Source organism: Cygnus olor, chromosome 1 (genome assembly GCF_009769625.2).
Source record: "Cygnus olor isolate bCygOlo1 chromosome 1, bCygOlo1.pri.v2, whole genome shotgun sequence".
Classification (NCBI taxonomy): Eukaryota; Metazoa; Chordata; class Aves; order Anseriformes; family Anatidae; genus Cygnus; species Cygnus olor.
This window is the reverse complement of record NC_049169.1, coordinates 178,957,870-178,981,622: the sequence shown is the minus strand read 5'-3', so window position 1 is coordinate 178,981,622 and position 23,753 is coordinate 178,957,870. Positions and strand designations below refer to the sequence as shown.

The 23,753-nt window shown below is 44.5% G+C and overlaps 1 protein-coding gene across 2 annotated transcripts in view; it reads left to right on the top strand.

The window, feature by feature from the left end:
* Nucleotides 1-9,916: 9,916 nt before the first annotated feature.
* The window catches only part of ERICH6B (glutamate rich 6B), a 32,281-nt gene continuing 18,444 nt past the window's right edge, over nt 9,917-23,753 (top strand). Inside the window, exons 1-4 of one of the 2 annotated variants that reach the window (XM_040541807.1) lie at nt 9,917-10,987; nt 18,372-18,722; nt 20,978-21,035; nt 22,327-22,415. In XM_040541807.1, the coding sequence (XP_040397741.1) occupies nt 10,786-10,987; nt 18,372-18,722; nt 20,978-21,035; nt 22,327-22,415 (700 nt within the window). In that variant the 5' untranslated portion in view covers nt 9,917-10,785. Of the gene's footprint in view, nt 10,988-18,314; nt 18,723-20,977; nt 21,036-22,326; nt 22,416-23,753 lie in introns of both variants that reach the window. The other variant, XM_040541813.1, reaches the window with a different exon arrangement.

Genomic DNA, 23,753 nt, shown 5'->3' with positions numbered 1-23,753 from the left:
CTCCAGTTTGGAAACCCAGCTCCACGCTGGGCTGTAAGAGACCACCAGCAGGTGCTGGGCTGGAAAAGGAGGGAGGTGGAGGTCTAAACTGATGCTGTGAAGATTTAGCAGGAAGGACCCTGGAGACCCCATCTCACCCCCTTCCCATTGAGAATAGCGGCATGTACCTAAAGCAAAGTTCAGATCTTCCTTTGCTTTAGGGCTTAAAAACCCTGCTAAAGTGCCTGTAATCAAAACAATCTGCTTTTTAATAAAAGCATAATGTTTCTTCTCTCTTCTTTTTTTTTTTTTTTATAAATGTTTTAAAATCCTAAAACTTTGTTTAATAAAGTCAAAGGAATCTGCTTGCGCTTTTTATCACCCCAAACACATTTGTGCTTCTGAAATTCCTGCCTCAGTTCATGTCAGCACAGGCTGCTGACCCCGCGCTGATCCCCTGTCCTCTGGGGCATTATGCCTTCATGCAGATCCCACCGAGTCACTAAAAAGATTCTTGCATATTTGAGTGATCTCGAATCCTCTCCTGACCTGAATAACTGGGTAGGGAGTAAAAATGATGTTTTGTCAGCTTTCGTGGTAGTGATGTGCCTGGAGTGATATGTCAGCGCTGTATTCTGCCCGGGACGAGCCGAGTGCACTTGGTCAGCAGTGTGAAATCAGTAATGAAAGCCTCCAGAGCAGGGTTTTTTTTTCAGACTGATAAATGGCTCGAGGGGCGCACCTATGTCATGATGTATTCGGACTAATTGCCCTTCCAGGGACTGCACCACAGCACTGCTGTCAGTGTGCCTAAGTAACCCTCAAACGTACAATGACCTGCAAAAAAAAGGTCTGCATGCCCATGCCAGCACTGTCCAGGATAGCTAGGTCAGCTGAGGGCTGGGTCCTTTTATACCTTGCCTCTCTATAAAGAATATATAAAAGAAAGAAAAAGTTTCTTTTGGAACATTGAGCAAGCCATCTGTTTCCTTACCCCTGTTTCCTCATGCATTCAGTGAGTTCGGGACGCTGACTTTTTGATGTAAGCTGTCAAGAGAAGTTAATTCTTATTTGTACAGCGCTTTGAGCGTGAAGAGCACTTTGGTGAAGCAGCCCTATGCACCAGCCTTGTTTATCGCCATGACTCTAATACACACGGTGTTTACAAGTTGAAAAAAAGTAAAATAAAATTGATGTTTGCCAGTAAGTGACATCTTACGGAGACGTCAGGCTTTGAGTTGTTCCATCGTAGATCTCATTCCCACTTTGCCTTTCAGCCTCTTTCAGCTGTGAATATTTCCTGTGCGCAGTCTGTTGGTCAACTCTAAGCCATTGCTTGTCAATGCTACTCCTTTGCACTCTGTGGTATATGACTCGCGATCCTTGCCAACAAAATGCTCACAGCCCAAAAGTCGGCGGCTCCATTTTTGATTGACAGCGAGAAAATTGAGGATTCAGGCTTATTAAGAAAGCGCTAATAGTGATTTATGGGGTCCTGTACATTTTAATCTAGAAAAAAAAATGAAAATCATCTAATTAGCTAAGTGTGTAATCCTGTATATTAATTGTCTATTAGCCACTTCTTAATTATAATGGAATGCTTATCAAATAACATGTGATGGCCACGTAGTACTAATTTAAGTCATTATCAGGCTAGCTCCTGCTTTAATAAGGAGCTGGTTTATGGAAATCCAACCACTGCATTTTGTTTTAAAAGCTGTAAGGAAGAGGGGGTTAAGATCTTTAAAAATTAGTATCCCACTAGGATTTACCAGACAGTATACTATAAACAATGCTACACGAAGAATGATGAAAGCCACATAAAAAATCCGTTCAGATGCTAACCCAGATGATTAAACAGCAGAGCATGGTGGGAACCTACAAGGGAAGAAAGATGTCCCTCATTTAGAAACACTGCCAATCTCAGGCATTTCCTGCCTCTTGACTCTTTGACTTTACAGCCTTAATGCTCAGCTGACCTATGTTTGTGCATGGGCAATTTCTGACACTGTTAATTAGAAGAATGGAGAAAAATTGATTTGATACAACAGCGTTGCTATTCACACCTCACCTGCAGGATGTTAGCATCACCACAATTTGAGATAAGCAGGGTGTATTCCTGCAAGAGTAATAATAATAGCTACACTACGTGGTACATATGCACCTGTACACCACAAGGTCACGTCTATGGGTTTCATGGGTACGTACTGATGCCCAAGAAACCTGGAGACCCCCAAATACCAGTTTTGGATCTGTGGGATGGACATGGTTTCCTAGCGTTTCGCCACAGCCCAGCTCCATCAGCTACTTTGCACCTCTTCTTGTGTGTCTTCCCATCACTGCTGCCCCAGGTTTCTTTCTCCTTTTCCTGTGTAGCTCATCCTACAGATGCCATCGTCAAAAAGGATGAATACATAGGGTGCCAGTCTCCCTCCTCTGATTTTAGAAAGCCTCTTCCCTCCCTGCCTTATGAACCAGCTTGTTCTGCTCTTAACTCCATGTACCACCCCTTGCTGCTTGTCTCCCTCAAATTTCGTACAACAGATAACCTCCTTTCATCCTTCAAGAAATCACAAAAGTGCTTACTTTGAGTTACACTCATGTTCTAATGGGCAAACGCTCTTCTGTACAACTCTCCTGCTGTTTACAGGCATTCAAGACTTGTTCTCTCTTTTTTTTTTTTTTCACCAGGTCTTTAGGGGCACAGGAACTGTTTGGTAATCTCATTACAATCAAAACCACTCTCTACCCAGCAGGTTTCTGTAGCGGTAGCTTCATCGCCTGAATTTAGCAAGGAGCTCAGCACCCAGCTCCAAGGACTGTCCTTCCACAATGTTTTTTTTTGCCTATGATTGCACCCAGGTTTTGACAAGCATCTTACTAATAATATAAATAATTATAATAATAATAATAATAATACAAAAGCTTGAAGGGTCTTTCAAGCTGACTGCTGAACAGAGTAGGCTTACCAAAAATATGTAAAAAGCATAGGAAAAAAAAAAAAAAGGAATACAGGGTTATAATAAAACTTCTGACATGGAGTGGTGCTGAAATTAGACAGTTTCAAGCTCTTTGGAGCCACTGGTTTAGCTGTCTAGAATGTATCATGTTTTGATGGGCCACAGCACACTTTTCTCAGAGGAATGTGATTTTAACACCTGTTCATCTCAGGGTTTAAATTGCTGCTGGAGTACCTTTTTAATGGTTTGCCAGAAGTAGAGAGATCTCAGCAATAAAAGAAGAGAATAAACAGTTAGATCTCAGGTACTATTGTTAAATACACCTAGGAACAGTTAAAATGCAATTTTAGAAATGTTATGTAACCCCTTGGAAGGATTTTATGCCAGAGAAACAGCTCTTTTTATCCATTTCCCTCTACTTTCAATCTGCCAAGTTTTTCCCAGGGTGATTGGAGGTCACAAAAGTTGCCTGTTGTTATAAAGCTACCTGCACACATCTGTGCAAATCTGGGGTCACTGTCTGTCCACGCACTCTGTGGTGACACTGGGAAAACAACCAGAGCCAGAACACGCACCCAGTCAGAGAAATGCAATGAGAAAGAAATAGGTTAAACTGTCTTCATACGTGTCCGGAGGATATCGTTAACATTAATGTAGTCATAAAGCAGCACCTGCTGGCTCGACGCAGCAAATCTTTGCCTACTCCCAATTAACTCTTCAAAAAATAATAGAGAACGGTTTTCCCCCATCTCGCCCCAAGCACAATAAGTTGTTTCCTGCTAAGCATTATTAATTATGATGTCCCGGTTTCTTTGCCTCGCTCAAATGAGCAGTCCCATCAGTGACATAAGCTTCATAGTAAGGTGTAGCTCAGCAGGAGCTCTCATCCATCGCTGTCTTCTACTACATAAAGCATCGGGGCCAAAGTTGTTGCCTGGTCCCAGCTGCCAGCCACCTCATACACCAGCAGGCATCACTCCTGGCCTGAAGAGCACTGGCTGTGCAAGAAGTAAGCCTCTTCTGCTCGAGGAAAAGACAGTTTTTCTCTTTTTCTGTAAGCATGGAAAAGATGGCAGAAATACACAACATCCATATAAATATTTTGCGTGGTAATTCTTAACATTTAACACGGGCATTGGCGTAGAAATTATCAGCCACCTGGACTTTTAGTACAAGGTGCACAGACAGTGTGTGGCAGTCACCCCATTAACTGAAACTCCATTTTGCATAAGACAAACATTGAGGTTACACAGCATACTGACGGTACACTTCCCATCTCATCAAAGTTGCTTTCTGCATAGACAGAATCAGAATAAAATCAGAAATATGATTTATTGCTTATATTTGTTAATGTTTTCCAGCTTATTATGGACCAAGTACACTGGTGCCTCACTGCTGAATAGACAAACACACAAGACACTGCCTCTCATTGCAGAAAGACAGTAATAGGACAATAGATCCCATCTAAAGTCATACTGACATTAGTTTGTAGCTTGTGGAAAGCTGCACAACTGCTCCTGTAAACGTGTGCCAGCTTGCATGTTTATTCACAGGTTTGAACTGCATGCGAAAGAACAGTTGTCCTGGCTCGAAAATCTCTACAAAACCTTTTTTTATATATTTTTTTATTATTATTTTTTATGAGATTGTAAAGTCCTTCCTGAGCCGTAAAATGTTTTGTATTATTTGCTGCTGTGATTGTCACATCTTCTCTATCTAACAAGGCACCTGGAGACCGTCCTCCTATCTCTAGCTAAGATTTCTACCTGACACTAATAAGAAGCGAGCGGCTCGACACCACCTTTTTGAGGCAGAAAGGGGCACTCGGGTGACCTGGGAAGCCTCATCTGAAATGACTGAACCAAAGCCTGTCAGAAGCTCACAGACAATGTACATGTCATCAGCCCGTATCTCCCTCACCTTCCACCCCAATGCTGATTAATTTCTACAAGTCTCATGGCAAGAACTGATGAATGACAGAAAGGAAAGATATTTCTGTGGCTCTCGGACCAATTTTTTTGCGGCACATCTTTATCTTCTTTGCCTGATTGATCAAAGATGCTGTTATCTGCTGGACTTTACAGTCTCATTGACTAGGCTTACCCTTGCAAACCCCAAGCCTTCAAAAATGATAAAACTGGCTAAAAACAAAGACTGATTAAAAAAATGAGAAAGTGGGGTCTTTTTGCTTGGCATCTGGATTCTGGATCTTTTTAGAGGTTAAATTTCCCTTGCACCCCAGGGAGTCAGAAGGTCATTTTCTCTCTTTTCTTTCTTGCTACAACCCCATTGATGGAGCTGAGCTTGGAGGGGACGTGCCAGCTGCTGGGAGGCCCATGGTGAGCCGTGGCTGTGCCAGCACTGCAGGCTGCAATGGAAGCACCCATCCAGCGAGGGGAATTTATGATTTCTGTGCTAAATGATGAGTCAACTGTCTAATTATTTGTCTTCACTTTATCATATCCTCTTTTGCTCTGCAATTTTCTTCCCAGAATGTGCTTTCTTATTACAGGCAGGCTGACAGACCACACTATGAGCATCTATGTCGTTCAACTCTGCCTCAGAAGAGAAAGACAGATAAATGACTAGCCAATGCAACTGTTAGCAGCCTTTACAGTCTTATAATTTCTGTTACCTTCCACTATCTCTGTGTCCTTCTTTTTGCACCAGCTCCACCCCACCAAACAACGAGCCCTTAGAAACCATCTCCAACCATCTCCACTTACACCTACACGTAACCCTCATGCTTCCCTTTCTGAGGAAGCCCCAGGCAGTTCTGTTCAGAGGCAAAAATTTGCATACAAGAAACATGCTTGAGCAAATGAGACCAGAAATTGCTTTTCCTGTCACTGAAATGTGCCAATTCTGATGTGCAACTGCCACCAAAGCATACCTATGGGTGATGGTTAGGGCTGAGCTGCAGATCTCTGGGGAGGCCTCCTAAAGAAACTGCTTCTGAGATATAGCTGAATGTCAATATTGAGTGAAATTGTCTCTTTCTGTATGATATCTTACTTTTTTCTTCCATACAACAGAATCACTGAGAAACTTCCTAAGTGAAAAAAAAGATGCGGTAATAAGAATTGAACTAAAATCTGGTCTCAACATGAAATTTACTAAAAAGATACTTGTTTTAAATGCCTTGTCACTTGCATGTGCATTTAAAATAGATCATAGAGATAGTTCCTCTTCATTACACTGACATCTTCTTGTAGTGTGTCTGAGAAACCACAGGTACAAGATCACACACATGTCACTGGGCAGAGTGCTTGTGGTAATCATTTTCATGTGGAAAAATAAGCCCTTGCAGGATCATATATTTGATGTCATAACTTCTGTTAATGCCCACATCAATCAGAATGTCAAAGCTGTTTACAGCCCATGCCTGGATATTTCCAGCTTTTGACATGTTATGTCAAGGAGAACCAGAATCCTTGAAACATAATTTTGTCACTCTCTCTCTACTTACTGGTTTGGGGGGTTGGTTTTTGTTTTGTGGGTTATTTTTGTTGTGGTTTCTTGTTTGGTGGTTTTTTTGTAAACTCTTTAGCTCTTTATAACATTTTCAGCTGCTTCGGGGTCCCACAGGCATCAGCTCATTAGTAATGCCAAGATCACACATTCCTTTTCTGAGAGAGTGCTCCGCGTTTCCAATAAAACTTACCATACTTCTTCCTTCTTTTTCTTCATTTTTTACCTTTCGCATTTAACACCTCTATGAGCAAGTAGTCATTTGCCGATTATGATTTGTGCCTCTTTGGGGTTTTGGCCAAAGTTTAGGACTAACTTAAGATATAATAGTCCAGGAGGAGGGTGTGAGAAGGAGGAAGGGCTGCAGGATCTATAAGTCTGGAATTATAAATGACCCTTTCTTCTATATTTTTGCCCAGAATAAAATCATGGCCAAATCCAAAGATTTATCCCCATGCATACCAGGTACCACATAACAGGGACTCTGGAGTCAGGTATTTCAGCCTACAAAGACATGGCTCTCATTAACTGAGTAAGTACCAGCACAGAAAATTTCTAGGAGCATCTACTGAGAAGAGACAAGCCCAGATGCGCTTTACAGCATCACCAAATGAGGTTAACTCAGCCTGATGGAATGGCCTTAGGAGAACTGACAAGGATCCTGTGAAAAATGAATAGGTGCACTTCTATTCAAAGGACAGAATATCTCAGAAACGGGCAGGGGAGGAGGGAGGAAAATGCAGGAGGGTATGAGAGGGGTCAAAAGCAGTCCAAAACTTGCACAGACAGCCAAAGCATTAAAAACAAACCAGTACTACTCCGAGACCTTGGTCATAAAGTTTAATGGCTTGTTATCTTTACGAAGCCTTCAGCAATGTAGAAAGAAGTGTCTGTTTCCCCTCACTTTACATCTTTACTGATGGACACTTTCTTTTCTCTCTCTCTTTCTCTCTCTCTGTTTTAGTCTAAACAATATATCTGGTGTGAATGTGACCATAAAGCAGACTGCTAACAGGAACAGAGGTGTGTGCTGACTGGAAACAGCCCAGCTCCCGTCCCTTCCCAAGGTCATTCCTCTTTAGCCACATCTGAGGACACCGAGCCCAGTGGGAAACCTCAGACAAGGACAGAAAAGGGACGATGTGACCCAGAAATTTGCTGTGATGCATGCCTGAGTACAGCGAGATCCCAGGCCTTTGAGGTATTGTCTTCCTTCACAAAGTCCGGGGCCAGGCCAGGGGCAGTGGGCACCAAGGGGCAGGCAGGAGGCTCCCTCTGAGCACCAGGCAGCACTTGTGTGCTGGGCGGGCGGCTGAGCACTGGCCCAGGCTGCCCAGAGAGGCTGTGGGGTCTCCTCCTGGGAGAGAGCGGCACAAGTAAAACACTGGATTGTAAAATCTCCTGATACCTTTGCATGAAGGGCATTGTGAGCCTGACTGACAGACTGACAGGATAAAGACATCAAGAAAACATCAAAAATTTAGTTTCACTAAAAGTCAAGGGAAAGAAGTGCAAAGCCCTCCAAATCTTGCTGTAGGTAGGCTTTCCCATGGATTTAATGGAGGGAAAATGTGCAAATTCCAATAGATCCAATTTTAAGTCACATTAGAGATTTGAGATGCTTCATCATTCTTTATACCATATGAGCTGCAGACTTTTTATTTCCCAGAATCTACTAATAGCAAGCCCTATAATTAGGTATCTGTCCTTCGCAATCAGCACTACAGCTTTCTGTTCATAGGCGAAAAATTATAGGGTGGGAGAACCACTCAAGAGCATAGGAAAAAGCTGTCACTGGTGTAGTGTGGCTGGTTAATGGTTTCAAAAACGTCATTAGGAGAGAACAGTTCCCTACTTTTGTGATGGAGCACGCTAATAAGTATGCTCTTGTTCATTTGTCTGATTGAATCCGACTCAGATTTGGGGTTCAAACTCGTTCTCTCAGCCTGCAGTAGTTAAAGAACACATTTCTTCTGATTTCTTCCTCTTCCATATCCATGAGCTAAATGACTGGCCACGGACACTTCCTACTCATTAGCACTGGTCAAGATTGGCTTTTGAAATCTGATAGAGCAATGTGGCACAGAAAGACAAGCAGGAGAGATGCTGCCCAGGTTTCTACCCTCCTATTTTGCCCCAGCTTAGGAGTGAGAATCAGGCCAATATGCATACAGTTTGCTGGTTTCTGTTCTTTGATTTGCAATTGGAGAGCCCAATTGTCAGCAGGTGAGAGCCAGGCTGTCGTCTGAGCATCTTGGAAAGCTCTGCGTAACAGCAGGAGGAGGCTTCAGCGTAAAATGTTGGCCCATTGAAGTCACAACTGCATTTTAGATTCAAAGGCAGACACATTTTGCCAGTTTTATTAAAGCTATTAGAAGCAACAGAGTAAAAATTAATCTGATTACATTGCCCCCCTCCCAGGCAAAAGTCTGCTCTTTGCTACACTGTGCTGTGAGCCCAAACAACCCCGTGAACCATTCTGATGGGGTTCCCAGACCAGCTTTTGAGGCTGGAAAAGTAAATTTCCCCACCAAGCTGAATTGGACTGCATTTTTAAAATTAATTTCATGCCAGCGCAGCATCCTGTTCTTCCCTCCAGGAAAACTGCCTCCGGAGTAAGGAAGGAGACAGCTCTCGGAGATAATCTTCTGCCCAGCATTTACCCAATAGTCTTTTCATCTCCGAGGTTTCCAGAGCCAGGAGGGTTATTTTCAGGGCCACACATATTCAAATTAATGCTAAATCAAAAGGACTGCCTGCTGCGGAGCTTGATTAGATTTGGACAAAGAATATCGCTTTCTGAAGTCAGCACCAGTGTAGAGCATTTTTTTTTCCACCACCTAATCATGACGGTGAGGACGTAAATCACGCAAATTGCCACGAGAGGGATTGATGAATGTGCACTGCAGGAACTCCAGCTTCAATCCACCTCGAGGTCACCACTGAAGAAGGTCCCTTCCTAGGGCTGGTATCCTACTGCCTGACACATGCAGTCCTTAACCACACTTTTTTGGGTGAGATGAGGCATATACCACCTTTCCTTCTGTTTTGTCTGTGACCTATCCTGTTAACTGCGAAACGAAGCCTGCTAAGTGTCTTTGCTTTAGAGCCTTCCTGTGATTTTTTTTTTATTCACTTACAACCATGTGCTCAATAATTGGATGTAAAGCAAAATTCTCAGGAGCACCAGCGAAGTCTGCAAGTGCACGGGAATTCAGCCCTCTCAATATTTATGTTTAGCATTAAATACTTCATGCAAAAATAATGACTTTGACTCCCGAGGCCTTCCCTCTCTTATCTCAGAAATTGTTCGTACACATGCTCCGGGATCTCTATGCAAATTTAAAAAAAGGATTAAGTTGTATGCGTAGTAAATCCCGCTTTTATATTAAATGGGTAAGGACTAGCGGAGGACCTTTGGATTAAAAACAGGTCCCTGTTTGCTGAGCAGACTAAAGTGCTCATTCCTCTGGATACCCTGCCATGCAGAACCGACTTTTTCCTTTTAAAATTTGAGTCAGTTATAAAATCTATAGTATATCAGAGGTATATACTATACAATATATGATTTTGCTGTAAATTTCTGTATTTCGGGGAACCCCACCTACCCCACAGAACCACTCCCCAGATCCCATTAACAGCTCCATTGCATGCAACTGGTTCTTCCATCTGGGTGCCCTGAGGGCACCTCATTTTGGGGACACAAGGTGAAATTCTCAATCACATCTGTCTAGCAGAGGGGAGGAGCAGTGCCCCCGGCCACAGACACGAAGAAAAGCTCCTCCAGCCTCCCCTTATCCATTTTATCTTCTTAGACTGCATGTAAAGGTCAAACCCACTGACATTTCAGTGCAGTTTTTACCGCTGTCCCACCGAAGAGGAAGACCAGGCTGTGCCGTCAAGCTGAAGGGCACGTAAAGCTCCATGGGCAGCCTGCCTTCGTGGTCACTGACCTTGTCACATTTTGTTTGGTTTCACCTGTTGTCATTTTTTTCCCTGTAAAACAAAATTGGCTGCAAAGAACAAAACACAGCAGACACACGGCTACACACATCATGTTGTGAGACGGCACATCTCACAGCTGGATTTCAGCAAGCCCTCCCTCACCACGTGGCTTTCCTTTCAAGGAATCTCTGAATGAAATGAAGAAGCAATTTTTGCCTGAGTCATTGACCTTTGCGACTTCATGAGGACACCAAGCCCTTTCAGCTCAGACACTCAGCTGCCAGAAGAATAAGTAACCTTACTTCACCCTCAGCCCTGCTGAAATATCTGGGGCGGGTTGCAAGCTGGCAGGATCCACCTTATCCTCACCTACTGGGATGTACTGGGGTAGCAATGGAGGGGTGTCCAGCAAGGGGGGAGCACCGTTGCTATGGCCCCAGGGACCATGATGGAACAAGGGGACAATAGGACAAGGAGACAACAAGAGGCCGAAGACCACAAACCCTCAGGGCTACCAGGGGCCAGAAGGGCATCCTGGACATCTCCCCACTGCTGGGTCTCTGCCTGCCCCTGGTTGGCCTGGAGCAGGGTGGTTTCCACTCCTGCTCTCCTGGATGCTCCTGCCCAGAGAGGTAAACCTGTCCCCTGGGGTTTTACTGAGGGGAAACTTTACAGGTTGCCCAGCCGTGACTGTCAGATGCTGCTTTACAGCTTCTTACGTGTGTTTCCTTGTTGATCCTGTTTTTCTTGCTCTCCTCCCATTTTCCCTTTCCCATAGCTGATGAGAACCAAACCCCTGCAGGCAGGTTTGGAGGTGGGATGGGAGAGGGGAGATATACAGAGCCGACCATCCTCTCTGGAATCAGAGTTGAAATTAGGAACAACTGTGGGCCAGACCCTACTATAACGTACCTTAAAAGCAAACAAACCCCCCAAAATCCCTGTCTTCCACCTAGATCTGGACCTGGTGAGAGCTGGAGGCAGGTGAGACCCAGGGGCTGGCAGACCCTAAAAACAGCTCATGGGGACAGCACAGTCTTGCAGGTGACCTTTTCCCAAGGCATCTGCTGGTAGCGTGCAGGCTGTTTAGAACAGTGGGTGGATTTTAGGGGATTTGGTATGACTGTCCCAGATGGGTAAAGAAGCTCCTGGCTTCCTTCTGATTCTCTGCTATCTCTACATAAACAAGTTTCTCATTCATTTGTCTCTTTCCCTTTGTAGGTTTTTTTTTTGTTGTTGTTGTTTTTTTAGGTTATGCTTTCATAAATTTCTGCTTCAGAACTTGTAACGTAAATAGCGAGTTTTGTGAATATATGTGATTTTTTCCTGAGATTCACCATAGCATTTGTATTTCCTGATGCATACTTTGGAGGCCACAGCATAAAAAAGAGGCTCAGTTGAATAGCATAAGTATAGTTTATTCTGTCAGGGGAGGGAGGAGGCATCAGATAGCTTCTTAGCTCTTTCACAGCATGACTGCCTGCACATCTGTGATTTATTCTGCTCTAGACCTGGAGTAACTTCAGCTATTCAATATTGCTGCAAATTTACACCATTGGTGTTTCACTGGCTGTGTCATAACTACAACCTCTAGCTTGATGCTTAGCGACTAATGGATTAATTATGTATTATTTGGCACCTCTACGAAGTTTGTTGTGATCTCTCCTAAAATACTTGGCTTCTGCCAAGGGCAGGGCAACAGGCAGTGCGGCTTGGGCTTCCCTCTCGCATTGCTCGGTGTGAAGCAGGAGGGACTCTGCTAAAACCACCACCAGCAGAAGACCTTCATGTGGATGAGAGGGTCAGGTCCTGCGTGCAGAAACCAGCACAAAACATCTCTGCCTGCAACTTGCTGCAGTGCTAGAAATCAAAACTGCAGATAGCAGTAACTTCAGCTCCACGCTGCCTCGAGCCCAGCACAGCAAATCTCCCATGGCACTGTCGGACAAGTCCTTGCCCTTGCAGGGCAGCATTATTGAAGGATTTCTGTACATTCACTCTCATTTCAGCTGGCTTCTTGCGTCTCTTGTGACAAAGACCCCAGAATACACACTAATGACCACGATTTACGACACGAGCTGTTACGTTTTACTGTCGTGTAATTGCTATCCCATTGAAGAGGGATGCTTGCTGAAGAATATTCATGAACTGTAGCTCCTCAGCTGTACAGCAGGTGCCCTATCTGTTCTGTGGCCCAGATGATGGGATCTGATAAAATCAGATTTATTTCAAAATACCAGTAGTTGATAGCCTGATTCTCCTAAGCAGGGTTGCTGTTTGCACCTACAGATTACAAATGGAAAGAAAGAGAAGTTTCTTTTCCAGTTTACCAGAATAAATGACTCTTAATTTGCAGGTGGTGAGTGCTGCTCAACTGGTTCTCAACTGTGCTCCTGCAGAAGTAGTCTAGTCTTTATAACCTTGGGGCTGAGAGACCGCAGGGCACTGCTGTGATGAGCACGGCCGGACCCACTGGCACTCATGGATGTATGGGGTGCCATAGGTGCCAGGGCTGCACAACAGGATCCCGCTCCAGATTTTTCTCTGTGATTTACAGCAAACGATTACTCTCCAAGTGTCTTTGAAAGTGCAAGACGGAGTTATTTTAGGAGATTGTTTTCTCTGCAAGGGTAGTGGTTATAACATGGAATTTGGAGATCTAGTCTGGACACAACTGCAGTGGCAGAAATGCATTCTGCTTTCTTTTCATGGGCTTATTCTCTAATTAAAGCCCATGAATACTTAAATATATATGTGTGTATCTTTTAAATATGTGTTTATATTATGCACTGTATTAGGAAAGTAGTCAGGAAGATTCCCTCTGCAAGCACAAACACCCTGAGATACCAAAGAAAGCGGAGGCTGACCAAGCTCATATTTACACAGTATTCTCTCCAGACCCACTGCAGAGTGGAAATCCCCCCGTAACGTTTGTGCATGAAAGTCTCTCTGGCCTTGTGTACATAGCAGCCCTTTTGGGACATGCACTGGGAGCTTACGACTGAAATTAATTTAGTTGACATTTCTTGGTACGGCACTGAGTTTAATCCTCATTTGATGGCATCGTGCTCTGTGCTTTCTGCAGCTGTCTGGGGAGCCACAGCAGTACAAATAATACCTTTTCCCTAGGGATGATCTGGTGGGGAAGGCATCATCTCTGACCATGTGTTTGCAGCACCTGGCCAGGGATGCTGGGTCTCATCAACAAAATTGCTGGGCAATGTTTTCCTGGTCCTTGCACTCAAACCCAGGAGGACCACGACCCAACAGCCATGGTCACAGGGCTGTGGTTGAGGTGGGGCACGAAAGCAAGAGTGAATTAAATATGGGGGCAACTGTGCCAGCAAGGCAATTTGGCTTTTATTAACAGGAACAAAATCATCACTCTCCCTTTGTCTCCTGATGAATCGGAGGAAATTGCCTCCCAAGCCCTTAGCCTTCCAGCTACTTCAGCTGTGTTTTGTTTCTCCAAGATTCAAATATTCTGACTAGATTTCAGCATATTATTATGAGAACAGAAGAGATATACAGAAAGTGAGGCTTCAGAGAGGAAATAGCCAATAAATGTGGCTTTCAATTCACTTGCTTTTTATGGAGAGCTCTGATGTCATGGACAGATACGGCTTTGGAGGAGATGCATTGCTCTGCTGCAGATGTGTTTGTGAATGCTTAGTGGACGATCTCCTGTGGCATTGTAATGGGCAGCTTACCGTTATCTATTAGATTTTAAGCCTGTCATTCTGATGTGACTGATTTTTCTATTTAATACATGAACTCTGAGCTTACAGAAGCAAGAGCACTCTTCTTTGTGTGGTGGTAGTATTTGGTCAGACTGGGGAAATGTTTATTTGCATTTTGCAAAAAAAAAAAAGGCTAGGTTTTGTAAGGAAAGCACGTATCAGGTCAAGTGAAAAATTTGATGGCTTAATATCAAAATCCCAGAATGGTTCATGACAGAGAGAGGGAGGCAAAGTTCCAAAGCAGAAATTTTTAATTTTGGCACTCTCAAAATATGGCATGTCATCCCTCTAATTTGCCATGGGCTTTTTGTTTCGAACATTTCTTTTGATGAAAGCAAGCATGCACACACGCACAAAAAACAACCCTCTTTAGAATTCAATAAAATGCTTCATTTGATCCTCTTCAATTTCCTGGAAAAGTTCAACATGAGCATTACACAAGTACCACACTTCTACCAATGGTGGTGAAACTGCTGATCTGTTAGCTACACAGCTTTGATGAGCCAAAAACGAGGAGAGGGTCTTCTAGAAACTACTGTAATGCATATTACTCAGCAGGACCATCCCAAGGAGAGTGAAAGCTCAGCCTAGTAGGTACAGCATGAGCGCAGAGACAGAGGCTGTCTGGTCTGAAGGTTTAGATATAAGATTATCAAAGGGTGGTTTAGATATAAGATTATCAAAGGGTTAGCTGTCTAGTTTAGTGCAGAGCAACACAGGGAGAAAAAGTCCATTTCAATGGACACAGGGCGATCACTCAACAATTATCACAGGCAAAACAGACTCAGTACAGGGAGATTAATAAAATGTATTAACTATTACTAACAAGCTAGAACAGTGAGAAACACACACACACACCAAAAAAAACAACAACAACAAAAAAAAAAACTAAAAACACCTTTCCCCCATCCACCCTCTTTTACATCCTCCCTCCCCGGGGCCTGCTCCCCTGGGCCGCAGCCTCCTCCAGGCCACATCCACCTGCTCCACCGGGGGCTCCTCCACAGGCTGCAGCGTGGAGATCTGCTCCATGTGGGACCCATGGGCTGCAGGGGGACAGCCTGCTCCACCAGGGGCCTCTCCACAGGCCCCAGGGGAACTGCTGCTGTGTGCCTGGAGCACCTTCTGCCCTCCTGCTGCACTGACCTTGGGGGCTGCAGGGCTGCTTCTCACTCCTTGCTCTCCCAGCTCCTGTTGTGCAGCAGATTTTTTGTTTCCCCCTTTCTTAAATCTGCTCTCACAGTGGCACAAACAACATTGCTTTTTGGCTTGGCTCTGACCAGTGGCAGGTCCCTTTGGAGCTGGCTGAAACTGGCTCTGAGCTGACATGGGGCAGCTTCTGGATTCTTCTCACAAAGGCCACCTCTGCAGGCTGCCACTACCAAACCCTTGCCACGTAAACCCAATACAAGGTCTCTGCTTGAGCAGGGCTTGGGGCAGGTGACCTCCAGAGCTCCCTTCCAGCCTCAGCCATGTGCTGTGATTCTGCGACTTGACTTCTAAACTCCAGGTGGAGGGATATTATTATCACTGTTTGCTTGGCATTGGTGGGGCACTTCTGGAGTGCTGTGTCCAGTTCTGGGCTCCCCAGTACAAGAGACATGGGCATACTGGAGAAAGCGCAGCAAAGAGCCACCAAGACATGTTAGGTACTGCAGTCAGAAAGGCTGTAGGATCCCCATCTTAGGAGATATTCACAATTTGACTGAGAAAGACCCTGTGCCTCCTGATCTAGTGGACTTGCTTTGAGGAGGGGTCTGGACCACACCATTTCCAGAGGCACCTTCCAACCTGACTTGTTCTGTGACTTTGTGACCATGAAAACTTGACAAAAGAAGGAAAAGGACAGTAGTACAATGATCAGTAGTGTTACAGACATCAGAAATGCTTTAAAGTATGGTTAAGAAGCAAAGGAATATAAAAACTTTCTTACAAGAGAAATATATAGTATTATATATATAATATATAATGATATATAATATATAATATATACATGATAGTATTGGTCATAAAATGCAGAAATAACAGATTTTTCCAAAAAAGCTGGTTCTCTAAGAAGTTGAAAATCAAGCAGTGTAATTAGACAGTAGTGTAATTATACAGATGATAATGAGATATTTCCTGTCCCAGCAATGAAGGATGAAGTGTTAGTCTGCCACTAATAAAGCTAGGTGCTTTAAAATCAGCAGATGTAGACAGGTAGCCCAGATCAAATAGTACTAAAAGAAAAACCTGGGTGGTCTCCCTGCATCATTGGTATTGCTTTTCAGATGTCCTTTATCAGAAGGAAAGTTCTAGATAGACAACTGATAAAATATATCATGAGAGAAGGATAAGTGGAGAATTAATATAAAAAAAAACTTCATGTGAACCAATACACAGTTAGAGAATATATCTTTTGTCCAACCAGCTCATTGATTTCTTCTGTTGATACCTTATATGTGTGCCTCTTTATAGTATTTGACTTGATTCTGCTAGAAATTTTAATAAAAAAACTGAAGTAGGTCAGCCCTGTGGATTGAGACCTACTAACCAACACGTCTCAGTCTTTAGTACTTGATAAATCCTATTGTCAACAGAGTAGAATCATAGAATCACAAAATGGTTTGGTATGGAAGGGACCTTAAAGATCATGAAGTTCCAACCCCCTGCCATGGGCAGGGACACCTCCCACCAGACCAGGTTGCCCAAAGCCCCATCCAGCCTGGCCTTGAACACCTCCAGGGATGGGGCAGCCACAGCTTCTCTGGGCAACCTGTGCCAGGGCCTCACCACCCTCACAGTGAAGAATTTCTTCTCAAAAACAGAGCTGACTGTGACCCTACCTCATCAGTGTCTGCACTGTGGATGGTGCTGTGCTGTTTTCCTTGGCATTTGTCTATTGTCTTCTTAGAAATTTCCAATAACACAGACTCCCCAGCCTTCCCAGACAGGCATCCCTCCACACAGTGCTGCTCTTTGAAAGGCAAATGCAGAGGACTCGAGTTAGTGATCTTCACCAGGTGCCCACATAGTGAGATGCACCTCCTGGTGTGATTCCCACCAGAGAAGCCCAGCCAAGAGGCAAGATTCTGGTCCAACTGAAGGGTCCCCTGACCACTCTGCCCACATGGATGTAGAGGGCTGCATAGTCTGGAGTTGACCCAGATGGGAGCCCCAAAGCTGACAGCCAGGCCACAGGAAGGCTGTGGGCCTCCTGCATCTGTAAAACAGCTGGAAACAGCTGTCTTAATTTGCAGTCATTGCGAGCAGAGGAGCATCATGCCCAATGGGAAATGGAAGGGAGAAGTGGGCAGGGGAAGGGGAGGTTGAGAAGCACTAGTGCCGCCAAACTAACCTTATTATTTTTCCCTCCTTTCTCTTTTGACATTAAACAGGCCGAGTGGATGAAGGGAAGATGCAGACACAATTAACCAGATATTGCGAACAGCAGGGCGAGTCGCTTTTTATAACTAGTTTATGTCTCAGACACACACAACTATACAGAATAATGCAATAACAAAAATCATGTGGCATTTACCCTGGGTTTATTCACTGCAAGTCCTTTGAGAGTTGCTCTTGTTTGCCTTTATTTAATTGGCATGGTCAGATGGCCACCAGCAGGTCCAAATAAACAGATTCAATAGATTCCATTGTATGTTTTTGTTTGTGTTTGTTTTGTTTTGTTTTTTGTTTTCTTCATCAGTGTGTAGCGTAAAATATCCAAAACAATTTGTCTGATAACAGGTAATGAGTATTAAATGTGCTCCGTTCCAGCCTGCCTACAGTAAGTTTCAGCCATAGAGCATTTTACAGCCAAAGCAAACTGGGTTAATAACAAAATCACTGATGCAATCTTTAGTGCAGCCTTAGTGGGGACGAGGGTACCATTGAGTGTTACAACACAAGGTGTCTGGTTGCTCACTGTTGGGTCTCTCTGAGCAGAGGCAGGCATTCTGGTCTGTTTAGGCTTTTTAAAGTGTCTTAAGTTTTGGTGTTTAAGTGGTATGTGGAATCTGTTTAACAAAATTCCACCAATGGGACTTCAGCCTGCCCTTAATACCAGGTATTCGCTTAAGTGCTTTGTTGAATTGTAGCCTAGTAGATCCTCTTGAAAAGAAAGTGATTTTCAATCTAATAAGGTTATCTTAGTGTGAACATTTTAACTACATCAATCAATACGCCCGTCAGGAGTAAATGACTAATGGGATTTCTCTCTTCTTTCTTTCTTTGTTACCAGAATGATGAATTGACTTTGCCTGTTGCTGAAGAGTCTCATCTCCTTAATGCATTGCAGATATGTCTAATGGACGCAAGCTGTCACGGTCTGGCAGTAACCAGTCCCCACCAAAAATATTTCCCCCTGGGACCATTTCATCAGATTCCAGCTCTGCTCTCACAGTGGAAAATGTAGAAAGGCTGGAAAAGGAGTATGCAACTTCTAAAGAAGCCTTCAATAACAAGAAAATACGAGATTATATTAAGCAGAGTAATCTTGCTCTCTCCAGCAAAGAGAAAAGTAGGAAAACCAGCACAGATCTTGTCTGGGAAGAAGAGCCTGAAGGAGCCTCATCATCCTTTCCAGAAAAATGGAGAGAAAATAACAAAGATATTTGCTGGAAGACTTCTGCAGTAATTTCAAAGAAAGGTAAACTGTTAACAGGTATTGTTAAAAGCAGTCTGTTAGAAGGAAGGCAGCTGTCCTTGATCTTTTCTCAGTTTCTGTGTATATATAGTAAATGTGAGTGCCACGCAGGGGCTGGTTTGTTTGGGGCAATGGCAGTGAGCTGTGAGGACAAGGCAAGGAGCACAGCACCCAGACCTGAGCCCCAGTGACAGAGCCTTGGGACAGCTCAACACAAATGGAAAACACAGGTCTAGGTGCAACTGAAAAACCCACACATCCATTTTAGTAAACAATGTGTTCAGAGTGTCCAGGGTGTTCAAAACACCCTGGTTTAGGCTTGCCTGGAGCAGTCACAGTTGCTGTGTTGCATGCGTATGCCAGCAAATGTGTATTAGACAACTGTCTCTCGCTAGATATCTCAAGCTATGTTTACAGTGTTTTTTTAACATACGCCACGCCTTTAATAATATTTTACAGCTCATTAAGTAATCTAACTAGTGTTTGGAGGCAGATAAGAGAGACAGAAATGTGGTTAATCCATGGAAAGGAAAAAAAAAAAAAACAACCCTTAAATTATAGGGAAAAAAAAGATTGTTTAAGGATGGGAAGAATTTGTCCTATTTTGACTGAAATGACATAGCCCATCTCTGCCTGGAGGTGTCTTGTGGCTGTGTGCAGGACAGGGTCACAGCTGTCCCCAGGGAGTGGGTGAGGAAGGGACCTATGACAAAGCCAGACCCACTGGGGAGGGACCCACCGCGTCCGTGGGGAATGGCAACTGCTTCCTTACTTAGGGCAAGTCTGCCTTTCTGAGAGAGAGTGGGTGCCAAAATGGGACCCAAGCCAGACAGCTTGGCCTCATCCTAAGCAAGGTTTTTAGAGGAAAGTTTGGCCTTTTTCCCATATTTCCCATGGTCATTTCTATGACCATGCATTCCGCCTACTTGTGGGACAGCCCCTCGCACAGCCAGAAATGCACAGCTGGCATGAAAGAGCCGGGCTAACCCTTCACGTAAAGGGTCAGCAGTTTCCTAGAGAATTCACGCGTCGCTCCTCCTTGGGGGTTGGCCAACAGAAATGTTTTCTGCTCACTTCTGCATATTTTTTTTTTTCAATGCAAATTTTCCTGCCCCCGAGAATGAGAACAACTGACTGCTTGCACACGTAAGGTTTATTTCTTTTGAAGAGCTTTCCGCATGGAAACCAAGTGTTCTTAGCGGGCACGCACGTGAGCAGCATCCTGGAGGGTAAACCTGCTCCTGCAAAAGTCAAAGGATCTGAAATAGCAGCCACGAGCGACCGGTAGGGGATAGGTGCAGAAACTTCTCTCAGGGCTCTCTCAGGAAACCTCTTGTTGGATTTCCACAGTTTTTAAATGTGGAATTTAAAATTCAGGTGAAATAGGATGTTTCTCTCAGCCTGTTTCGGTAAAGGACCACTATTTAGAAATGCATACCAAGAAAAATCCAATGTAGCTGGGAACGCCTTAATAGGGACGTAGAGTGAACAGTCAATTTGTCTTCAAGAATTTGTGTACTGCAGCAGTTCAGAGGCTTCTTTGGCCCTTTTCAATCCCTTTTCATTGTTTTTCATCTTTCATAAGAGTGGCTTATCTAGTCCAAGCAGCGCAGCCTCATTTTGATGCTTTTTCTGGCTCCCTGTCACAGCCATGCCTCTTTTTTTCCCACATCCTTTATTTCTCCACATTTTCTTCTCCATCACTTCTTCTGCCACCCCACTGCACAGCATCAGTACCTCTCACCCTCCCCAAATGCCTCCATGTCCATGTCCTTTCCCCAACCTCCATATGCCAAAGGGGGGTTCTCCTCTCCCACCACCTTCTGCAAATGCCTGCCCCGAATCTCTCCCTCAGGCCTTCCTGATTTTTTGGAAATAATGCCACTTGGGGTTTTGGCACTGAGGTTGCATGCAGTTGTTTGCAGGATGAAACCTGCGGGGGAAGGTGACGTGAATTAGCTTGTAACTCTTGTCTCTTCCTCTGCAAAGCCTGCCCTCAGTCGCCAGCCACTTTTTAAGGCTCATTCTTCGGGAGCTTTTTCTTGGCTCGCCTGCAATTTATTATACCACTAAAAGCAATAGGGAAAAAATGTTCCTCGTTAAGGTGGGGGAGGTTTTATCTGAAATACAAAATAATGAAATGGCAAGAAATCTCAAGAAAAAAAAAGAAGGAAAAAAAAAAATGGAAAGAAAATCCCTGCTGTTCTACACAAAAAGATGATTTCTTTTTAAGATAAACCATTTTCTCTCCCCTCCAGCACCGGCGACAGATTCCCCATCAGCTCGTCTCACTGGCTCTAAGCCAAGGGAATCCAAGTAAGGAGAGTAATTGGTAGCAATTTTTCTGTATCGCGCAGCCAGGTGAGGCTGTATTTATGCTGTACATGGGCTGGCAGCAGGAGCACCAAACAGCTGGAGATTTACAGGATGCCTGAGACACCCACAGCCCTGCAGCCGCTGCTCTGCCTCTCCTGTTAATAAACTGGAAGCGATGCCTGTCCTGGTGGTTGTCTGTGGGCCCATCAGTGTCTGGTGTATTCAAAGGGACACTGATGGCATCTCTGGAGTTTTTGGTAATATTACCAATGAACTGGGTGCCATTGATAATGTTATTTTTATTACTATTTGATGTTTTGGCTTTTTTCCTTAATGACATTACCATGTGTGCTTGGCACTATGGGAAAAGGGATATAAGCAGCTGTCTAAGGGAAGGCTTGTCATATTGCTGTATGAGCACACAGCTAGATTTTGTCATTACAAGGTCATAAATTCCCCACTGCAACATGAAGGAGAATCAGTCCCAAGGTTTCCAAGATTGCCAGTGGCCCTCTGCCCCTCGCATGTAAGGAGAAAGTGAGGGCACTTCAGGGAGGGGACAGTGATGGAAGCACCAGAGCATTGCTGCTCCCCCAAAAACCCTCAGGTTATCACCCACAGATGTTGTGCCCAAAAACCTTTAAAATATGTAGGTCATTAATAAAAAAAGCAGCAGTCTTTACTGGCTTCCTTGAGTTACTAATGCAGGTAAACAAAATTATCAAAAGCCTCCTTCCCTGATTCAGTCTGAGTCAGGCCCCAATCACAGGTTGTTCAGCATCCTTTATTTTTTCCCTTGCCTTTTTTTTCCATTTTTTGAGGCCACAGGCATGTTTGAATTAGTAGATCAGAGGCAATCACAAAATTCTCCCTGCATTGCACAGACACCTTGATAGCTCTTTGTCATAAGCTCAAACTGGTTTCATGCAGACATTTCTGGCATTTTCATGCCAGACAACTTCAGGGAAAAAAAAAAAAAAAAAAAAAAAAAAAGAGGGAGTGGGAGGGTTTCTGGAAAGCACCATTTGTGCTGGACATGCTGTGACAGGGAGAAGTCCTGCTTCCCATGCCCCAGGTGGCCCAAAAACCATGCTGCATGGTGGACCATGCCAGCCTAATGCTGTTTGCAGAGCCATGCAAGGCTTAATGAGCAAAGCAGGGGCTCCAGGACTGGTGTTACATGATGCCACCGTGAGTCAATGCTGGGAAACCTTGCCTAAGCCCCAAAGCCCTCTTCCCCTGTGGCCATGAACTGCCCATGAGCATCCCACACGGTGTCGCCTCTTTGCAGGGGCGATAGCAGAAGGCACGAGATGGAGGACGAGATGACCCAGACGGAGTGGAGCTATTCAGATGAGCCCCTGGCTGCCGGGGAGGACAGTGAGTTCATTTGAAGTGACCCTGCCCAACATCCCGAATACTCAAGAACTGTGGGTTTGCTTTGGAAAGCAGCTTTTTGGCATCAGCTTACTTTAAAAATAATATTATTCAGAAATAAGTTTTGTTCAGCGGAAATTCTGATGCAGTTGGAGCACTTTGACAAGGATAAATGCCTCTCATTACCGATATCCTAAGTTCTGTTCCCTTCCTGTCATTAAGGCTCAAAATGCCCTGCGGCATTTTTCCTTAGATCCAGCTTTGCTTGGCTTTCCACATTATCAGGGGTTTCACGTAGACACCAGTGAGCACCCAGCGGTAAACCACGCTCAGCACCTCAGCTGGTGGCACCGCGGCTGGTGAGCATCAGCAAGAGCGCGCTGAGCCCCTCAATCCCCATCCCACTCTGCCAAGGCACAGGGAAAAGCTGGCTTTGTGGTGAGCTGAGGAAATCCCCCAAAGGAGAAGGTGCTGGTGCTAAGGTCTGGGACTGCCCTTATGCTGGGTTTGTCCTCTGTCACCACCACAAGCTGCGGTGCTGGAGCTGAAGGGTGCTGATGCGGGAGGACACCCAGGGGTGCTCAGCTTCTCCAGCCCATGCTGTGCCCACGTAAGTTGGTTAAGTCGACAGGGATAGTCCTGACCCAGAATGGGGCAATATTCCAGTTTTCAGCCTCTTGTTCCTCACAGACCTCCTCAGGCTGATGAATCAATCCTCTCTCTTTGCCCCAAGAAAGGGGTTGAACCGAACTTCGCTTGAAGTGAAGCTGAAAGGTTGCTGCCGTTGTGGGCTAAAGCAGCAAAAGCCATCCCTCTCGCCCATGCCTCCTGCAGCCAGAGGTTGCTCTTACCCTGGTCACCACCAGCCATACACCTTCTCCAGCAGCCCAAGGTCACTTTTCAAAGGCAGCATCCCCTTTTAGGCTAATGCAACTCCTCCATCTCCAGCCATCCAAATTCAGAAGGATGCTCAAGAGCTGAGGTTGCTTCAATTTCCAGGGGCACGCCAGGCACCTAAATGTTTTAGGGGCTCCTGGTTTAAGTGCTTATCCATGAGAGAAGCCCTGCATTGTCACCAGGCTGCCTCAGCCCCTGAGGGCTTGTTAATGCTTAGCTAGCAAAACAAAAGGCATTCGCTTCTTGGCTACAGCTTGCTGCCAAGAGATAGGCAGGTCGTGCTTCAATGCAGATGTCTCAGGGAAAAAAAAATGTGCAGTGCATTAGAGAGCTGTGACTCATAGAATAATTATCCTCATTTCTCATAGTTTATTAATAATTTAAACCCAATCTTGGTGTTATTGATCTATCATTGAATCGGAGATTTATTTCAGATCTGTAGTC